The sequence below is a fragment of the Somniosus microcephalus genome, chromosome 8, assembly GCF_052327205.1.
Source record: "Somniosus microcephalus isolate GS21.2 chromosome 8, FLI_Smic_1.0, whole genome shotgun sequence".
Classification (NCBI taxonomy): domain Eukaryota; kingdom Metazoa; phylum Chordata; class Chondrichthyes; order Squaliformes; family Somniosidae; genus Somniosus; species Somniosus microcephalus.
The window spans coordinates 195,496,130-195,515,045 of record NC_140994.1 but is presented as its reverse complement, the minus strand read 5'-3'; the positions used below and the strand labels follow the sequence as shown (position 1 = coordinate 195,515,045).

The 18,916-nt window shown below is 38.8% G+C and overlaps 1 protein-coding gene across 15 annotated transcripts in view; it reads right to left on the bottom strand.

Moving 5' to 3' along the window:
* The window catches only part of ankhd1 (ankyrin repeat and KH domain containing 1), a 170,232-nt gene that overhangs the window by 46,141 nt on the left and 105,175 nt on the right, over positions 1 to 18,916 (bottom strand). For 13 of the 15 annotated variants that reach the window (XM_085995510.1, XM_085995499.1, XM_085995503.1 and 10 more), the window contains 5 exons: positions 12,048 to 12,788; positions 3,320 to 3,468; positions 2,946 to 3,057; positions 706 to 851; positions 94 to 236 (listed from right to left, as the gene is read on the bottom strand). In XM_085995510.1, the coding sequence (XP_085851636.1) occupies positions 94 to 236; positions 706 to 851; positions 2,946 to 3,057; positions 3,320 to 3,468; positions 12,048 to 12,788 (1,291 nt within the window). The remainder of the gene's footprint in view (positions 1 to 93; positions 237 to 705; positions 852 to 2,945; positions 3,058 to 3,319; positions 3,469 to 12,047; positions 12,789 to 18,916) is intronic. The other 2 variants (XM_085995511.1, XM_085995512.1) reach the window with 2 other exon arrangements.

Genomic DNA, 18,916 nt, shown 5'->3' with positions numbered 1-18,916 from the left:
TGTATTTTCATTTTAAGTTTATGAGAGGGCAACATGGATGATTTCTGGGTATGCTTCCTATATCTGCATCAACTCAGCTATCAGCTGCAATACCTGGAATTAATTTCTGCTCCAGCATTCAGAAGGATCTTTATGATGTTAACATAGCCACCAGAGGCAGCGAGACTGAGAGGTGTGTAGTCGGAAACATTGCGATGCTCTTTGTTTGCACCACGAGCCAACAGCAGCTCCACCACCTTAATCAAGATATATTCAAAAAAGTTCAGATATGAATTTGAAGTCAACAAAATTTGATAACTATCAAACACTGTTTATATAATTCTGCAATAATGGTTCCATATTAGGTAGAATACTGTTCAGACAAGGTGTATATGAAATGCTAAATTTGAATCATCCTATGGTTTTACTTTCTATGAAATTTAGTATCAATATTTTGTGATCAATGCTATGACAAAAAATTGACCAATGATTACTACTGCAACAGACCATTGTTACTATGCTCTGATAAAACTGCATAAAATACATTCAATCAAGGGAAATGTCTGAGCTTACTGAATTGAACAGCTGTTTTAAAATCTTAGTGCTTACTTCATTAAATTAGAGATTATACATCGATAAAATGCAACAAGGAATTTCCACAACATTGCCGTGTTACACTTGTATATAACCACCATTACTGAACAGTTAACTAGAAAGGTCTCTCACCTCTTGTCTTCCTCCAGAACAAGCCAATGACAATGGTGTATCCTTGGTGCGTTCAGATTGTGCTTCAATATCTGCACCTTTGTCCAACAGAATTTCTACAACCCCAACATGTCCAGCTGTAGCAGCCAAAATAAGTGGAGTAAAACCTAACCAGAACAAAAATAGTTAAATATTTTAATAGACTGATTAGATAGACTGCATATAAACTAATAATGTTCAATGTGTGGCATCAGAGTGGTAATAAAATTGGATCTTCACCCTGAATTCTTGATTTCAGCCATGCTGCAGTAGGGGACACCAAATGAATATAAACAGGGAGTCTTTGCTGGGTTGCTTTTGTGCACCTTTGGTACTCATCTCATTTGTGGAAGGAACTAGCAAGGGAAGACAGGAATAAAACAACATCTTTTACCTAGCAAGGTCAGCCTACTGCTCATGGAGGATAAGTCTAGGCCATCAACAAGAAAGTTGGGAATGCAAAGTCCCTGTAAGATCTTTTAAGCATAAGTAATCCCTCTTTTGACTCTCCCTCCAGTGATATACAACTTCTGGATGCCATGAGATAACTTTTGAGTAAATGTACTGCACGGTTTGATATCAAGCCACACAAACAAGATAGTCATATGGTCTGTATTAGTCAGCTCATCACCGCCAAGGCAGCAGCTTTTTGCAGACCATTACATTAATTAAGGGCAGGTTAACCAACAATAATGATCCTATAAATAAGGTCTAAATAATATTCAAGTGTGTGGATGGCCATGTTGAAATCTTACAGGTATTTTAAATACTACAATTTTGAATTTAGCCTGTAAATGACATTTTAATAGGTAGAATATCCCATAATCCATCTCATCAGCCAATCAGTAAGGAAGTAGGCGCTCAGCCATTTTGCAAGCCTCTGTACAAAGCATGGAGCTTGTACGTTAATTTTACCTACTAGCTGTCTAGTTATACGAAACTCCTGACTTCTCACAACAGAATACCAAGGTCTGCTTAGTAAAGCAATAATGAAAATGACTGTCCACCTCCAAAAGGTTAGATGGGGTGCAATATAAATGGAATGGATACAATATTATATTGAGAAATATAGGGAGCAAACTTATCCCCAAATCATATGAAGATGAGTTATCAGTGCTGCTTCCAGAGGAGGTGGTTTCTATGGACACTTCCAGAGATGATGCCACCCTGACAACACATGCAGAACATCTGAAGTGGTCATGTTTGCTGGCCACTGGTTGGTGAGCTAAGAACTTCACTTCATGCAGTCCAGTAAGGCAGCTCTGTGCTCACTGGGAGAAAGGAATAGAAGGATATGTTGATATGGCAAGATGAAGCAAGATGGAAGGAGGCTAGTGTGGAGCATAAACACTAGCATGGACCCATTGGGCTGAATGGCCCGTTTCTGTGCTATAATTGGCCTATTTCCTTTCTACTCTGCCCCTTCCCCCTACTACAGAAAGTACAGTGGTCAGATTCAAATTTTCAAACTCCAATAAATATCAAATTATTACTCAAAACCAATTGCAAGTCACACGAGGTGTAAAAAGCATGTGAGAAATTTGAAGGCAGAGGAAAAAAATAAATAATAGTAAATCATAAGCAAAAGAATCTTCCTGATGAATGGACCTGGATTCAGCTGATACGGAGATACCTGCCTCAGCCACCCTTCTATTCGTCCCAAAGGCAACCAGGCTTATCCTTGTATAAAGTGTAACAAGCAATTGAAGCATTCTTTCTCAACATTATCCACGAATAAGATTCCCCAGATTCCCCATTAAACTGGATTGGATATATTCTTATACAGGAAACTTTGTGTTATCCGGAGGCTAAATGCCCGGCAAGCTCGAGCCACCGGCAAAAAATCAGGAGCAGTTTTGTTAGGTTTTTTTTCTTCTCGTGGCTTTTTTTTCCAACAGTCAGGCTCTGCAAAGTCTCTCTGAAGCTGTTGCTAAGCTACAGAGACGCTTCCAAGGTACGGGCCGACTGTTTAGAAGCTGTTGCTAAGCAACAGTGTTTGTTGTCAGATACGGAGATGAAAAGCTCCGTATGCTTCAACATTAACGCTGGTGTGTCCGGCAGTTTTGAGGGAACGGCAACAGCTCGGTCCCGTCGGTGCCGGATAGCACAAAGTTTCCTGTACTCAGAAAAGTATACTCACTACTGAATTCAGCAGCTTTAGAATCTTGTTTTACCTATCCTAATTAAATGAAAGCTGGTCTTAGTAACAAATTAATGCATACCTTTTTTATCCCGGTGTTCAATGTTAGCACCACGAGCTATTAACACTGATACAAGTTCTTCATGTCCCCCAGCACAAGCCAATGTTAATGCAGTATCGTGGTTACTTTCAGTCTAAGTAAAAAGACAGCACAGCAATGAAGGTACAATCAACTGCATAATATAGAAGCAACACATTCATACACTCAGTGAGCAGCAATATTTATGAAAATCATTAACAATCACGAAACATGCACATTTCATAAATTGACTTCATCCAAATCTTAGTATCACAAGCACCAACAATAGCATACTGTATAATTCATAAAAATATATTCAATAAATTTCCATGTTACTAAGGACTTCCCAGTGTATTACATGCTTACGGAATGCATACCTGCGCGTCAATTTCAACTGAAGGATAGAGGGGCAGCATTGACGAAGGAGAAACAACTGGACTTGGAGTTTGAGTACGAGGCTGAGGAGTAGGGGGTGTTGTAGTGTGGGAAGAAGCATTCGGTCCAGGAGGTATTCTACTACTCACTGCTGCAAGACAAAATCAATCGTCATTTCCTCAAAATTAAGACACATCAAAATGAGAAAGAACTATAGAGTTTTGGTAGGTGCAGGCAACCCTCCACGCAGAACAAGCACATTTTGGAAAGGGAGAACCTAGTTTGTAACACAGCGACACTTATAGCATTTTGTAGATATAACTTAGATTTAAATAACTAAGAAATAAAACCTAAATGCCATTCTGTTTAAGATGTAATATTGAAAGTGTTTAAAACAAATTTAACACAGCCAACCGTGCCAGTGCCTCAGAAAGCTGTTCAATTATTATGCCAGTAATATACAAGACAGTATTACATACCTAAATAAGGAAGCAACATAGCACTACAGAAAATTGAAGAATCTCCATTAAAGAAGTTTAATAGTTTTGAACTATAGCCCAAGTAGTCCCACAAGGATGGCGCCCTCTTAACCTTACTCCTCAAAAAGGCATATCTGTTTGAAGATTGAATTTATAAACCAAAAAAAGTTGAATATACATCAACAGAACATGTATAACAAAAAATATTCCATCAAAAAAGACTTTGACAAGTTCTACAATAATTGGTCAGTTCCAATTTTCTTCTTTGGTTAAATTGAAAAGTCGAAGTAATCTAGACTACCAAACACTATTAAAAAAAATCATTAAAGATTACTTCAGTCAAATGGTAGAAGGTCAAAGAGTCTTTACAGCTGCTGCAATTAAAACAATTAATTATTAGAGAACCAATGCTCAGAAAACAAGTGCTCTAATCAGAATACACTGGAAGTAATCCAAAGGATTCTAGGTAGTTTCATGCAAGAAAACCCCAAACAAGTCCATCTTGTGAGACTATCTAATTATCCAGTAACTCCTATCAAATGCCAAAATGTATTTATAACCACTTGTTTGGGACTCCACGAAATATGCTGAAAATAGTTTAAAAAGCTCCTATGGAAACTTTAGTAAACTGGTCCCTTTCCATGTGGAGATTGAATTCACATGCGATGGCAGCCTGTCTCCTTTAAGTTGACACTAACTCTCTGGACTACTGAGCAAGATCAAGTAATGCTGGACTCCAAAGTGTTTGAGTGTTACACATCAGTGGGAACGAGATAAAATTTGCTAGAAATGGTGTGTCTCCTCCACAGGAATAGGGGCAGGGGGTTGAATTTTTTCAGCTGTGACAGATTTCAGGGATACCATTCTTTTCCCACACAATGCCAGCATCAGGCACTTCAAACTCAGAGATAACATGAGTCACAGAGTAAAGGCCTCCTCCACTTTGCCCCAACTTCACACTAACTGCTTTATAAACAGAATAAATCTGATTTTAGTATGCAAGACATCCAAAAAATTATTTTTCAATGTCTGGATGGGTAGAAGGATGGAAAGGTGCCGTATACATCCATAAAGGCATAATCCTTTCATTGTTAGTTGGGCCTCATTGAAGGCAAATCTCCAGCTCATTTTTATGACATAGCTGTCCTCATAACAGATGCACCCATTTGCCATCTTATATATAAAAGGATTTTCAACAGGATGATAAGCTTTGCATGTTGCAGGTTTACTATTGTTGGAATTAATTCACATCAAATAGAAAAAAAAACTGCATTTGCTTTACTGAACACTGGGATAAAAAAATTTACAAGGGGAATTCTTTAATGGGTAGTATTACTTCAAACGGAAATATTGTTCGGATGGAAATAATTTCTCTCATTCCCCACTCTCCACTTGAAAATAGAAAGTCCAACTAAAGCAGCTTAATTTGTACAATTCTTAGGTGCGTGATCTGCAATTTTTGAATTTTCCAGTTGCTGTCCTAGTGCCATGCATTATTCCTGAAGGTGGTATGGCAACCCAATCCTAAAATCTGACAATGATCCTCTAAAACTAGGTAAAGATTAGATGCGAAACTAGTGACTCAATTAGTCATTTCCTGTGTGATGGAAAACATGCCATCCCCAAATTAATAAGCAACATTTAGCTGTCTAATTAAAATAATGAACATGTGGGCTCCCCAATGATTCAATGGATAGACGTACTATTTACTGAACTACACTGACCAGAAAGGCACTACTTTTCATTTTCGTCTCCACGGAGTCCAAGCTGATTTCTCACGGCGGCACTACAATTATATCTCAGCATCCTTGAGCATATCACAGGTGGGTGGGTGGGGGGGCAGAGAGAGTGCATAGTGTAGCTGGGGCAAAAGAGCAAGTAATTTGTCATGCTTCCCACCCCTGGTCACTATCTGCTGGAAAAGTGCACAGTATAGACAGTGGACTGGATTGTGTTGCTCCCTGTGGTCAAACAACATACCAATATTCATCATCTTGACCCATGCATGAAGAATGGTCACTTAAGTAAGGTATCGAAGGGTTATCAGCACCCTTGGAACAATAACCCAGCAGGAATAATGTGTGTGTTTGCAGTTAAATATTTCTCCCCTTACCTCTACTCAAGGCAGTAACTCAAACTAGAATATGGTTCAGTTTGGCTCAGTTGATAGCACTCCTGAATCGGTGTCAGAAGGTTGTGGGTTCAAGCATTCCAGGGCTTGAGCAGATAATCTAAACTAACACCAAAGTACTAAGGAAGCGCTACAGAGTTGGAGATGCTGCCTTTTAAATGAGATGCTAAACCCACCCAATTTCCTGTTCAGATGGATGTAAACAGAATTATTTCTAGAAGAGCAAGACATTCTTCTGGCATCCTTGCTAACAATGTTCCACTAACCATCACCAAAAGCAAATTAACTGGTCATTCACCTTATTTGTTTGCTGTCTGCAAATTGGCTGCTGTATTTGCTTACATTACAATACATTTCACAAGTAATTCAATGGCTATGAAGTGGGACATCCTGATATGAAACGATACATACACTGAAATTCTTTCCTTCTATAGGATGCTTCTAAACCACGGGTATGTCATCCAAAATGCCATGCTTCACCAAAGTGGACAATGACTATTGGCAGGCTATTTGACTGTGTGGAGCTTCGCAGCTGAGCCCTAGCATGTCCTCATTCTACATCCTCATATGAGCACTTCCACGACAAGTTACTTGATAAGGATTAGGAATTAACATCCTGGCTAATTAATACCCTCCCTTGCACAGATTACTACTTCCTTGCTGAGATCAGCAAACTCAGTACAGGCCAAGAGGTAAGTGTGAGACATCCTTTACTCAATGAACTTTGTTCTGTATCATAATATACATCAGCTCTGGGGAGGGGAAAGATAGACAAAGCATATGACGCAGAGTGCCTTGACTTCAAAAGGCATCTAATAAAGTACTGTGCGAGAGTCTCTTTTACAAATTAAGCCACTGGGTATCATAAGACATGGATTGGTAACTAGCTAAAGGGCAGTTATAAAGGGAGCTAGATCACCATAGAGAGTGGGGAAAATACTAGAACTGGTAGTAGGATCCCTTCTGTTCCTGGTACACATTAATGATATGTAATCGCAGTCGTAGTTAAATTCGCAGATGACAACAAGCAAGGAGGCAGCCGAGATGTTACAAAGAACTGGATAAAGTTTTGACGTGAGCTATGCAGTGAAAAATGAAGCTCAATACAGACAAATGCAAGGTACTGCATATTGGAAGTGAAGATAGGCATGGGTAGTCCATGGGTGGGGCAGAACTTGCCATGGGGAGAGGAAAGTGGAGTTGAAAGAGACCCAAAAGGCAATAGCTAACTCGACACTCACCGTGTCCAAGTACTGTAGTGTGAACACCGATAAACAAAGCAAACAGGATGCTGGGTTATATTGCTGTAGTCAGTTGAATTCAGATCTCCAGAAGTCAAGCTGAAGTCGTAAAGTTCCCCCATTACACTACACTTGGGGTACTGCATACACTTCTGGTCATCGTCACATATGGAAGTCATCCACAACCTGGAGATAGGGTAGAATGCAATGAGGCTGATCCCCACTGGCAGAGGGAAAAAAGCTATAAGGAATGACTCAATAAACTAAGGTTCTTTGGCCTCAAAAAATACCTCAGAAGGTACCTTTTAATGGATGTATGCAAAATATTTAACTCAATAATGAAAGTGAAGCAAACTGATAAGTTTTTGATACACCAGTCCAGCAGGACAAAGGGCAAAAATATTTCTTTGCACTCAGTGTGATCAACAACTGGACAGGTTGCTAAGAAAAATGGTCAAGGTATGGAATTTATTTAAGAAACACCTAGATACTGTAATTGGAAAATGGTACGGCTGGTATTCTAGAACCCTGGATGAAATAGAATTACAATAAAAGGTTCCAAAAATACATTTTTCATGGTTTTTCAGAATTAAAAGCTTAACTCAGGGGCTGAGTTTGCAAGATAAACAAGAGATGTCCAGCATCTGCAGTATTTTGCTGTGGCGATGTACTACAGCCTCTGCTTTCCAAGTCAGACTGCAACTTAAGAGTTGTTAGTTGAACTGAAACAAATATTGAAAGAACATAGTTACTACTGTAATGCACAATGCAGCAGCCAATTTGCACAAGTTCCCACACACAGGTAAATGACCAGATAATCTGTTTGTGGTGTTGGTTGAGAGATGAATGTTGGCTAGGATGGTTTTAAAGTTAAAAAAATAGGTAGACCAGTTTTATAATACTCTAGCCAGGCAAGGGTGAGTACTTTCAGTCCAAAGAATAGATTTTCAACATGGGATCCACAGGCCCTTGAGAATTCCGGGGGGGGGGGGGGTGGAGGTGGGGTCGTTAGATTCGGCTTGCCTGGGGACAGACTTGGCACAATGCTTGCACAAGAGGCTTGAGAATTAAAAAGAATATCTTACTAGCACATTATTCCTGTCACAGTACACTAACATTTTCAGCAAGAACCTTTCCTTTGAATAACTGACAAATGACATTGTCTTTTGCAATTTAAGACAGCTCCCCCCACCCTCCAGAGTGTGTGAACATTGGCAGGAAATCACCTCCCTACACAATGAAAAGCCTCTGATCTGGCTGTGTTTTTTTTATTGTTAAATTTCTATTTTTGTACTGGTAATGAACACTGTTGAAGACCCAAGTCTATCTGCAAGAAATTTGTTTAGATAACTGAGGCTAATCTTTAAGTGGTTCTAATCACGTTAAATAGTCTTCAGTAACCTTCCCATTTTGGCTGCTATCCACCACTCCAGAGTAGTTAAGAAGTTCTGAATATTCAGTTAAGTGGCCATTCTTCTTGCATAAGCCTGGCCAGAGTATGTCAATGGGCTATGTGAGAGTGGGTGTGTGCAAGTGTGTGTGTGTGGGGGTAATCACAACTGAACATCCTACCCTCAAATGATATCCACACATGAACTTCCCATCAAAAATCACAACAGCAATCATGCGCCAGAAAACTGGCTAATTTAATTTCAGTTTCCAGGAAAAGTCACTGCCCAAAAACAACAGGTGCATTTTAGAGCAAGGAACAATTTCTGAAGGATTCTTCATTAGGAGACAAAAAGAAATTAGAATGCTTTGCCAAGATTTTAAAACTATTCATAGCACAAGGTTCCTGGCAAATATGCAAATTTGTGACCCAATCTTGCTCCTTGGACAGTAATAATATAGGCAGACACACAGGGTGGATGGTACAGTGGATGAGACCTTAGCTTTCTACCTTTAGAACCTGACTTCAAGTCCAGCCCCAGACTGATGGGATGAAAAGCTCTTCTGGCTGTTGACTGTAATGGTCCTGTGTGACACTAGTTTGAGCAGCATCAATCCAGATCCGAGTGGGCATGGTCCTATAGCACAAAATTGTCCCTAATTTGGCAATCTCACTCAGAGAAACTACTTGATCAGTGGCATGGGAAATGGAAAGCATCACACTGGTACAAGTAGCGAGTGCTCTTCCAAGGTTAAGGCTGAGGAATATGGCTACTGTAGAATAGAGAGAACTTTACCCTGATCTGGGGGTGCTTTAATGCTGACCACCGATTCCTGAAATGGGATGAATTCCATTCTCACAACACACACAATTGGAGAGCATTCTTCCTTCTCCATCTACTCAGCATCCTTGTGCAACTCATAGTTGCTGGTTTCAGCCCTCTTAGCTGCTAATAATGAGTGGAATGGGACAACCCAAGGAAGGGGACAAATGTTTTAAAGTGAGAATCTCGCCTCAATAAGAGGACAAGGAGTCTCACCTCCTACAGGGACAAAAAGTTAGCTGTTTAATGCAACTGCTATCCATTCCAAGCTGTTGCAAATAGCATAATTCAGTTATATTTAAGTCAAAAGGAAATTACCTTTCATTTTAAAAGAACTTTAAAATTCATAACTCACTTTTTCATGTAACTTCATAGTCCAAATTAATAGTCACAATAAATTTAACATACTTCGAATTACATAAAAATTACAACACAAAAACAGGCCTGCAAAAAAAGTGCTAATATTTAATGGCCTGGCTGTGTTAAGACTTCTGATTGTGAAGGGGTTTTTGCTTGCAATAAATTTCAAACCTACTCCTAGGGTGTCATTATACTACCACTAGGTGCCACTATAGTAATTTACAATTGTAGCAATAGCAGAGTTTTAAAACACACACTACAAACATCTAGCGGCAGCCAACTAACAGTGCACTAAGAAATCCAATAAGATTGAGTCTTAAGTACATGCTCTATGGAGCTAAAGTCCAATTAAATCAGAAAAACAAAGCAGATTCCTGTTGACTAAACTATTCAACAGATTTTTCAGAATTATCCATTTGTAATATCTAATATTTTGAATTTTGGATCCACATTTTACACCCTCTCCTCAAACTAATTGAAATACTACCATGAATATCAAGTATAATCTGGCACTGGAGAACCACATTTCTGAAATTAGAAAAGTGTACCACTATGACAATTTATTCCCAATACTTTCTGTTTAACAACTTCAAACTAGCATGATGCTTAGAAGACAGGGCCTGAAACTACAACTAGCATTATGCTTTTAAAGTTATTTTATTTCAAATTTCATAAACATTAGATTTATCATGATATTTATACATACCACTACTACGGAGACAGTAGGCTAGCCTCTGACATTTTGACCGGTAAATAATTCAACAATACCTTAATACTGCAAGTATTGACCACAGTAGACAAAAAGCAGTCAGCTGTATGATGCACTTCCAACCAAAATCTTCCATCAGAAGACAAACCAACTTAAACTCTTAAAAAGAACAAGGCCAAGATCAGATTAATTCAACACTAGATGTTTAAAGTTTTGGCCATTTCAGAAAATTATACAATTCCCTATTCCTTCATACAGGGATACCTGTACAGTGTGTGGTGAGTTAGAACCAGTTCACTTAGGTTCATAGTCTGCAAGAATAAAGCATTTTGATTGGGAAACAGCCTTTTGAAGCACATCAGCTGTAATGTGAAACAGGAGGTTCAGTTGTATTTCTAATGTTTTGGTTTCTCTTGATACATGAAATATAATTTTTTATTTTGAATATTATTTACCGAAAACTTTTAGAAAGGACTTGTGCTGCAGTTATACTAAACTACTGTTTAATGGCAACACTTGCATTTGTAGTGTAAATGAGCTTCACTGTCCACTCGGCAATAAGGGGAAAGCACAACTTTTCACATCAGCTAATGCATAACATTAAAAATATAAAGACAGTCCAGTCTGGGATTGTTTTTTTTTAAACGAGAAAAGGTTTTGTACTGTGGCAGCTAGACTGCAGCTGGTGCAAAGCCACAACAATGTGAAATGACCTCCTGGAAGTAGTTTCTTTTCCAAAGCTGAATCCCAGACTTATTCCAATTTAACTGCAGCTATACTGCACAGATTGCATCACTCAAAGTGGCATTGGCTTTGCAGTGACACAAAATATGAAATAAAACTGTCCTCCAAGTTATGCAATACTCTTTATTTCAGCTTCATGTGATTTAAACTAATGCAGGACAAAGATCAATAACAACGACAGACCAGTTATAAAATGACCACATTAAAATCACAAAAGGTTAATGGGGCAGAACAAAAGTCAAAATTGAGGTCCTGCCCCATGCATCAATACATCTGAAGGGCAAAACGTGCCAATTTTTTAGCAACAAAAGCCCTGTATATATTTTTAAGTTAATGTATGTGATTAATTCATTTTCAAATGTGGCTACCCCTTAATTACAAGCCCATTTTATTTTTCATCTGAAGAATGAGACAAAAGTGTCAATGAGATTATAAAGAAAATTTCTGAAAGCTAGAAATCTGAAATAAAAAGAAAATGCTGGAAATGCACAGCAAGTTAGCAAGCATCTGCTCGAGAAAGGTCAACAAGTTGAAGTATGGCCCTTTATTAGGGCTGCTCAGTTGTGATGGAGTATCAGTCAAAATATTAGCCTTACTTTCTCTTTCAGATATTGACTGACCTTCTCTGCACTTCCAGCATATTTATTTCAAATATCAAGAACTATTTGAAAGGAATGGTATTAGTCAGCTGGCTTAAACAGCCTTGCTATTGCAGTAGTTTGATTAAAGCATTAGTGTGCTGTTAAATCTATAGTTCTGTGTCTCAATGAATCTAACAAAAAGTCCATTTGTACCTAAAAGCTAGTAGATGTGAGCAAAAGTAAAGTACAAAGATGACCAATTCTTAACCCACCTGCCATGATGTCATCAAGAGTGTCAGTTAGCGTCTGCGCTGGAGTTGCAACCATTAATCCATCAGGTGCTTGAGCTAAGAGTCCCTGTCCAAGTCCAGCAAGTTGTGCCTGTCCTAACAAAGGCTGGTTCACAATTACTCGCTGTAGATCAGGTACATTAGTGATAGGATAAACAGAACTAGTAAAGTTTGGAGACACTGGTGTTGCTAAAGGTTGGATAGGAACAAACCCCATTTGGGTTGCAGGTGGCTGCTGCTGGCCATCTCTGTGCAAGATGGTGTCCACCTGAGGCAACTTTGAAAAGTCTTCCTCTGGCAGACATTCACCAGTCCCCACCTGAGAGAACAGTCCTCCATGTGGGCATTGCTGCTGTTGTTGCTGGAGCTGAAGCGTCTGCTGTTGACCCTTGGCTTCCAAATACTCTTTGGTAAACTGCTGCTGAGTTTTCAGCTGCAATTCCCTTTCAACTTTTTGCAGCTCTTTCAAAATCTTTTTCTTCTTCTGGACTTGCTCTTCTCTGCTCTTTTTTAGTTCTTCTATCTTGTCTTTGGTTAAAGTGTCTCCCTGAATCAACTCTAGTGACTTCAACTGTGCCTTCTCAATAGCGTTAATTCTTTGTCCCAGCTCTGTCAGCTTGCCTTCCGTCTCTTCCACAATGCATTCTAAAGGCTGGTACTGGTGGAAGGGTTGGACATCCTGTTCCGCTACCTGCAGGGGACTGGACTTCTGCTTGGATGTACCTAAGCACACGAAAAATGTTTGAAAAAATGCCATGCAAAAATTACTTACCCATGTGAAACCAGTGTAAACTTTTCACCACTTTGCGGCTTTTATTCAGTCTAGCACTGAACATAAACTATTCTACATTTGCTTTGTTCAATCTAATGAAGTATTTGCATTCCAGATATCACTTTTGCAAGGTATCTGAAATTATTTGCCATGATTTTTTCCAGAGAGGAAGAGGGAAAGGAAAAATTTACATTAAATAGTCTCCACCACAGAATTTCTAGAAAATGCTAAGCTTGGATATAGGGCAAAAGTACAAAAAAAGCAAGACAGTTGAACATTAAGACACACTTTAAAAAAAAAAGTAGTTTTGCAATGGTATTGTCATAGAATTGACCATTCCTTCCTGTGTTTGAATGCCATATCTACATAACTCTCTTTCCCAGCTATTATAAGCTTAATTGAACTTAAAGTGGCTCACAGGACAACGCCAAAAAGCTGCCAAGTAATGCAACTTTAAGTAGTTAATTTTTCTGAATCACATTTAGACTGTTTACACTTGGACCACTTATTTTTCGTCAAATACTGGAGGTGTAGTCTAAATGCTATATGGTGCAACTAAAAATATGTCTGAAGAACCTTTGACTTGAAATTTTACAATGATAAAACTTCAAAATTCACAATCTACATTTTATTTTGAATTATACAAGCTAAGTCACATTAACTGCTGGATAATTACAATTATTATGCATTAAAATCAGAAAAGATTCATGTTATGTAATATTTTGAAAAAATGTTCTGTGTTTCTCTAGGTTTCTTTTAAAGAGTTACACAGTAGAAATCATGCATGTAATTTGAATAGTGTAACTTTTTAGTATTCTCTGTTAGCTGGTGCCACATGGAAAGAGATGCTAATTATCTTCAAATATAAAAATACTTGAGGTTTGCAAATTAAATTTTCACAAAAGGCTACTTCAAGATGAGAGATGAATTTTCTTTGATGTTCCATAGTTTCATGCAATATAGCTCATGGTGGTACTGAACCAGGAAAGCACCAGGCTTAATTTCCAGTCTTTATGGAGTTAGCTGATCTCAACTGGAGCAGCAGGGTATACATGGACTCAGGACCAGGGCTGGGCAAGGGGGGGGGGGGGGGGGGTGGACAGGCAGAGTTGCCATTCCTGATGATTATCCATTGACCCTTGCTGGGAAGTACACATGTATGGATATCAGGCATGGACAGTATTAAGCTAATCTTTGACGGCCCCCACAAGGGAACAACAGGTTGACACTTGCATCTCTGCTTCCTGTATCCTAACTCGCACCAAGTCCCGTTCACCCATTGCTCCTGTGCTCGCTGACCTACATTGGCTCCCGGTCCTGCAACGCCTTGATTTTAAAATTCTTATCCTTGTTTTCAAATCCTTCCAAAGCATCGCCCCTCCCCATCTCTGGAACCTCCTCCAGCCCTACAACCCTCAGAAATCTCAGCACTCCTCCAATTCTGGCCTCTTGCACATCCCCAATTCTGGCCTCTTGCACATCCCCAATTCTGGCCTCTTGCACATCCCCAATTCTGGCCTCTTGCACATCCCCAATTCTGGCCTCTTGCACATCCCCAATTCTGGCCTCTTGCACATTCCCAACTTCAATTACACCACCACTGGTGGCTGCGCCTTCAGCTGCCTGGCCCTAGGCTCTGGAATTCCATCCCTAAACCTCTCCACCTCTTCTTTCCTCCTTTAAGACGTCCTTAAAACCTACCTCTTTGACCAAGCTTTTGATCATTTGTCCCAATATCCCCTTATGTAACTTGGTATCAAATTTTGTTCGATAACGCTCCCATAAAGCACCTTGGGACGTTTCACTATGCTAAAGGCGTTATATAAATGCAAGATGTTGTTATTGTTGTAGGCTCAAACTGAGACCAGCTACTGTACTTGGGCAAGTACTTGGGAACCTGATCCCCATGAAACTATAACCCAGAATGAATCATCAGCTTCAGGAGAGGCAGAAAATTGATTAAATATATTTTAAACTATTTCCAGATGACAGACATTAATCAATAAAAATAGCTGTATATACTTTATAATCTTTAGCGTTGAAAGATACACACACACACACTATGGGTCAATATTCAGGGCTTCAATTCTTATTTTTTTGTGGGGGAAAGGAAGCGGGGAGGTGGGGATGCGGAGAAGAGAGAAAGAGTGCACCAACAGGGAGTAGGGACATCTACATGATAGCAGCCTAAAAAACGGACAAATATTTTACAAAAGGCAAACCAAAAAAAAAATCCAACAAGGATATTGAAGCTTCAGTGTTGCCTGCACAAACTTTAAACCATAGAAATATTGGTCGGTTAGAAATTTAAAACAATCTATTAACTCATTAATCTAGTATGTTCATGCAGAAAGGAATCCTCAAAACTTTTAAGCCTGAATTATTCCACAAAGTTTTAATCACTGATAAAGCAAAGAAAGCTCACAAAATTCAGTTGCCAGAAAAAAGGATTAATATTTTTTGTTTTAAAATATGTTTGTAAACAAAGTCACTCATTGTATTAACAGTGACTTAATGCCATCGCTGTATGGCCAATTAACAACTAGCTAGTCTCTGATCCAAAGTGAGCTAATTTCCAGCATCTTGAATACTTTGCTTTAAAAAAAATTATAGAAGTGTTCTGGTTTACAAAATCATTATGAACTTAGAAACACCATCTTCATGCAAAAGCATTTGGCAAATCTTTTTTGTTTGAGTGTGCAAAGAACACTGGCATTTGCCACAACATTGTATACAAATAATGAAGAGATTTTTTTACCAAGATTTACATTATGCTGTGTTTACACAAATGACAAAAAGGATCGGCACAGTTTTTCATGAAGACAACAACCCCTGAACTGTGATGCAGAATGGATTTGAATTGAAATCCTCTTCCAGACATCCTTTAATTTTGTAGCAAAGCTGCTTTTATAATGAAAACTGGATGTTTAAAACAAAAAATGAATATTCTAAAACTAAAATGAGGTACTTGACATACTGGAGAGTCCAGTGTTAAGAAGCTCTGTTATCCCCTGCAATGCCTTAATCTCTCCAATAATGCTATTAATTTTACCATCAATATAATTACTAATCTACACTTTCAGAATTAACTGTGCTTGTGTAAAACTGGTTAAGTAATGGGACATGACATTAGGAATAATAGTTGACCAGCGTTATCTTTAGAACCAATTGTTAATGATTAAAACATTGTTTGCCTCATCAAAACAAAAATTTAATGTCAATCATGTAATAACCTAAAATGTACTGAAATGGTCTTAGAATCGAAGAATGATACAGCACAGAAGGCCACTCAGCCCATCGTGCCTGTGCCGATATTATAGTAATTTAAAATTAAATGTGAGCAAGTGATTTAACAACTTCAGAAAAATAAGACAGCTCATTTCTATAATGTTGCAATCTTAAGGAAATTTTTAAAAATTTAAATACTTCACATTATGACAGTCGCCTACGTATTATGCATCTAAAACTAGATGCAAAGAATTCATGCAACTAAATTAACAGCATATTAATTACAATATATTAACTTTAAGCAATATTAATTAAGGTACGTTAAGGTATATTAATTGCTAAACATATAAGGTTGGATTTGTTAAGTACAGTATCGATTTTTTTTAAGCTAAATTTATAAGAACCCAAGTCGTAATGGTTAATTAATTCGAGAAAACTAGATAAAAGGCGTTGACCAACAGGAAACAGGTGATAATTAATGTATTCCACCATAAAAAACTGGAAACACTATATTAACATTAAAAGGGCAATTTGTTGATCACTACTTGTGTATTGAACATCTTAAAATCCAACTGTAAAAAGCTGCTTTTATACTGCTGTATCACCATGATAGTTCTGCCAGTCCCAGAGCACAGATCTCATGCAGCAGACGGCAACCCCAATGTAAACCTGCTGGAATCGCCAAGACCAGGATGTTTTTTTTTTTTTAAAAACTGGATCCTCCTGGACAGTTTAGTTTGGGGTTGCCTCACCTAGGGAGATGGCAGCACTCAACAGTACAACAAGATGAAAGTAACTGAAGCGTGTTTGGGACCCAAGTCTCAAAATGTAATTGATATGGATGGCTATGCCTTAAATCAGAAACCATGAAGCCCTTTATTAAATTATATGGAAATAGTGTTACTGTTAAGTAGTTCAGACTAACCAACTTTCATATCCCCACAGGTCATTACAAAATATTTCAATTACTTGGGAATTATTATAATATAAACAGGATACATAATTTTTTTTTGAGTGTTTTGCAATGAAGGCAGCTGTATGCCTCATCTGTCAACAGATGTTAAAACAGTCAACTTGAAAAAGGCAATCTTGGTTGACTCTCACTCCCAGCAGACACTAGTAAACAACAAATTACATAGCCTGTATATAAAAAAGTTAACAGTTAGGCTAGACTGAGTAGTGCACTACAGTTGAGCCTAATTATTGTTGCACAAATTATGAGAATTTTCATGGCAGTCAGGGCTACCGGCGTTTGTTTCTCCTTTCAGAAAAAAAGTTCTGACTGGAGAGCTCGGCATTAAAGTCAGCAGACGCTGCAGCAGCTGATCTCTTGACCCATGCATCTGCCTACAATTCCAGCTGCTACACTTGCCAAAGATCCTAGAACTGTTCAAAAATACTTTATACACCAATCAGGACCCCCAGCTACAGGAGCATGCACTTAAGGTAGTATGGAGCCACCTTGAACAATCCCATCAGATCATCTACTGAAATTACTGCTGTGAGACCACCAATGGAATTGCTGAAAGGGAGCGTATAGTGCCTTCAGCCCTCACTTATCTCGCTGAGGAGCCCCTAGTTGGTGGATACCTTGGGATGTGAAGATGGGTAGCTGTCACTGTAGAGTCTAATAGGATGTGTTCAGATACTGAAGCATGCCAAAAAGACAGCAGCTGGCATTAAGACATCTGCAAATACTAATATCCACTCATATTTTTCTCTCGTCCTTACCTCAAAAAACATTGTACCTGGTCCTATATACTTCAAGACATTCTTGGGAACATGCCTTTCCCCACGTTTGAGTGTGTATTTAGACGGCACAATATTTCTAGGACTCTATTAATCTAGGGAAATTTCCAATTTTTTTTGGTGGCTGGTGCCTTGACATACACAAACCCATCGCCAGGAATACGTCTCTAAACCATGCTAAGAAATCCACTCAGGCAGCATTTCTGTTCACATGATATGACTGAGTACTCTCCATGTTGGGACACATTACATTTACCTAAATGCAGAGAACTTTGGCAGGTGTTTGGCATGAATCTGGAGGCCCTCCCCTTCTTTCCTCTTAGCCTAAACATTTCCCAGGAATTTAACCACAGAGCATGGCACGTTTCTCACTGCCTGTAAAGTAAGGAACAGTGTCCAGTTAGGGCAACATCTTGTAGTGTTGTGAAGCTGAATCCCTGCCCTCATCAACAGGTCTACCCCCACTCCAGGTTTCCGAGTAAACAAGTTTGCTGGTCGAGCATCAGCAGTGCCAACCGCAAATTAATCGGATTACCAAGTCAGTCATGGAAGGTTGATCCCTTCCCATTTTTCCATCATGAGAATCATCATCTTGGCGCTAAAGACATCCTACTTAGCATCTCTCCTTACAGCCCTTCAAAGGAGGATTGTCTTTGGTTGATCACTACCTGACAAGCACAGGTTTGAGCCCTCCCTAGGAATTACTCAGAAACAGCATGGTGAGCAGCAAAACTGACCATATAATGCCATTGTTTTCCTGATCATAGCATGAACACCATACCTCAGTCTGAGGTGCCGAGCTTCAGTGATAACTGCTTGCCTCTCTTCAACATAATCATAGTAGGTATGAATCTTGAATATATACAAGTGTGGGGTCTCAGAGCCCTCTTCCATACAACACTTCCTAGCAGCTGTCAACAGAAACTAAAATTTGTATAGCGTCTTTAATGTAATGAAATGTTCCAAAGTGCTTCACAGGTGGTTGTATGAAAATGGAAGCCAAGCCAAGAAGATAGAGGTGATTAAAGTTTGGTTGAAGAGATGGATTGAGAGAAGACTATTAAAGATGGTGGAGGTCTGTTTCCTCCTTAACTAGACATTA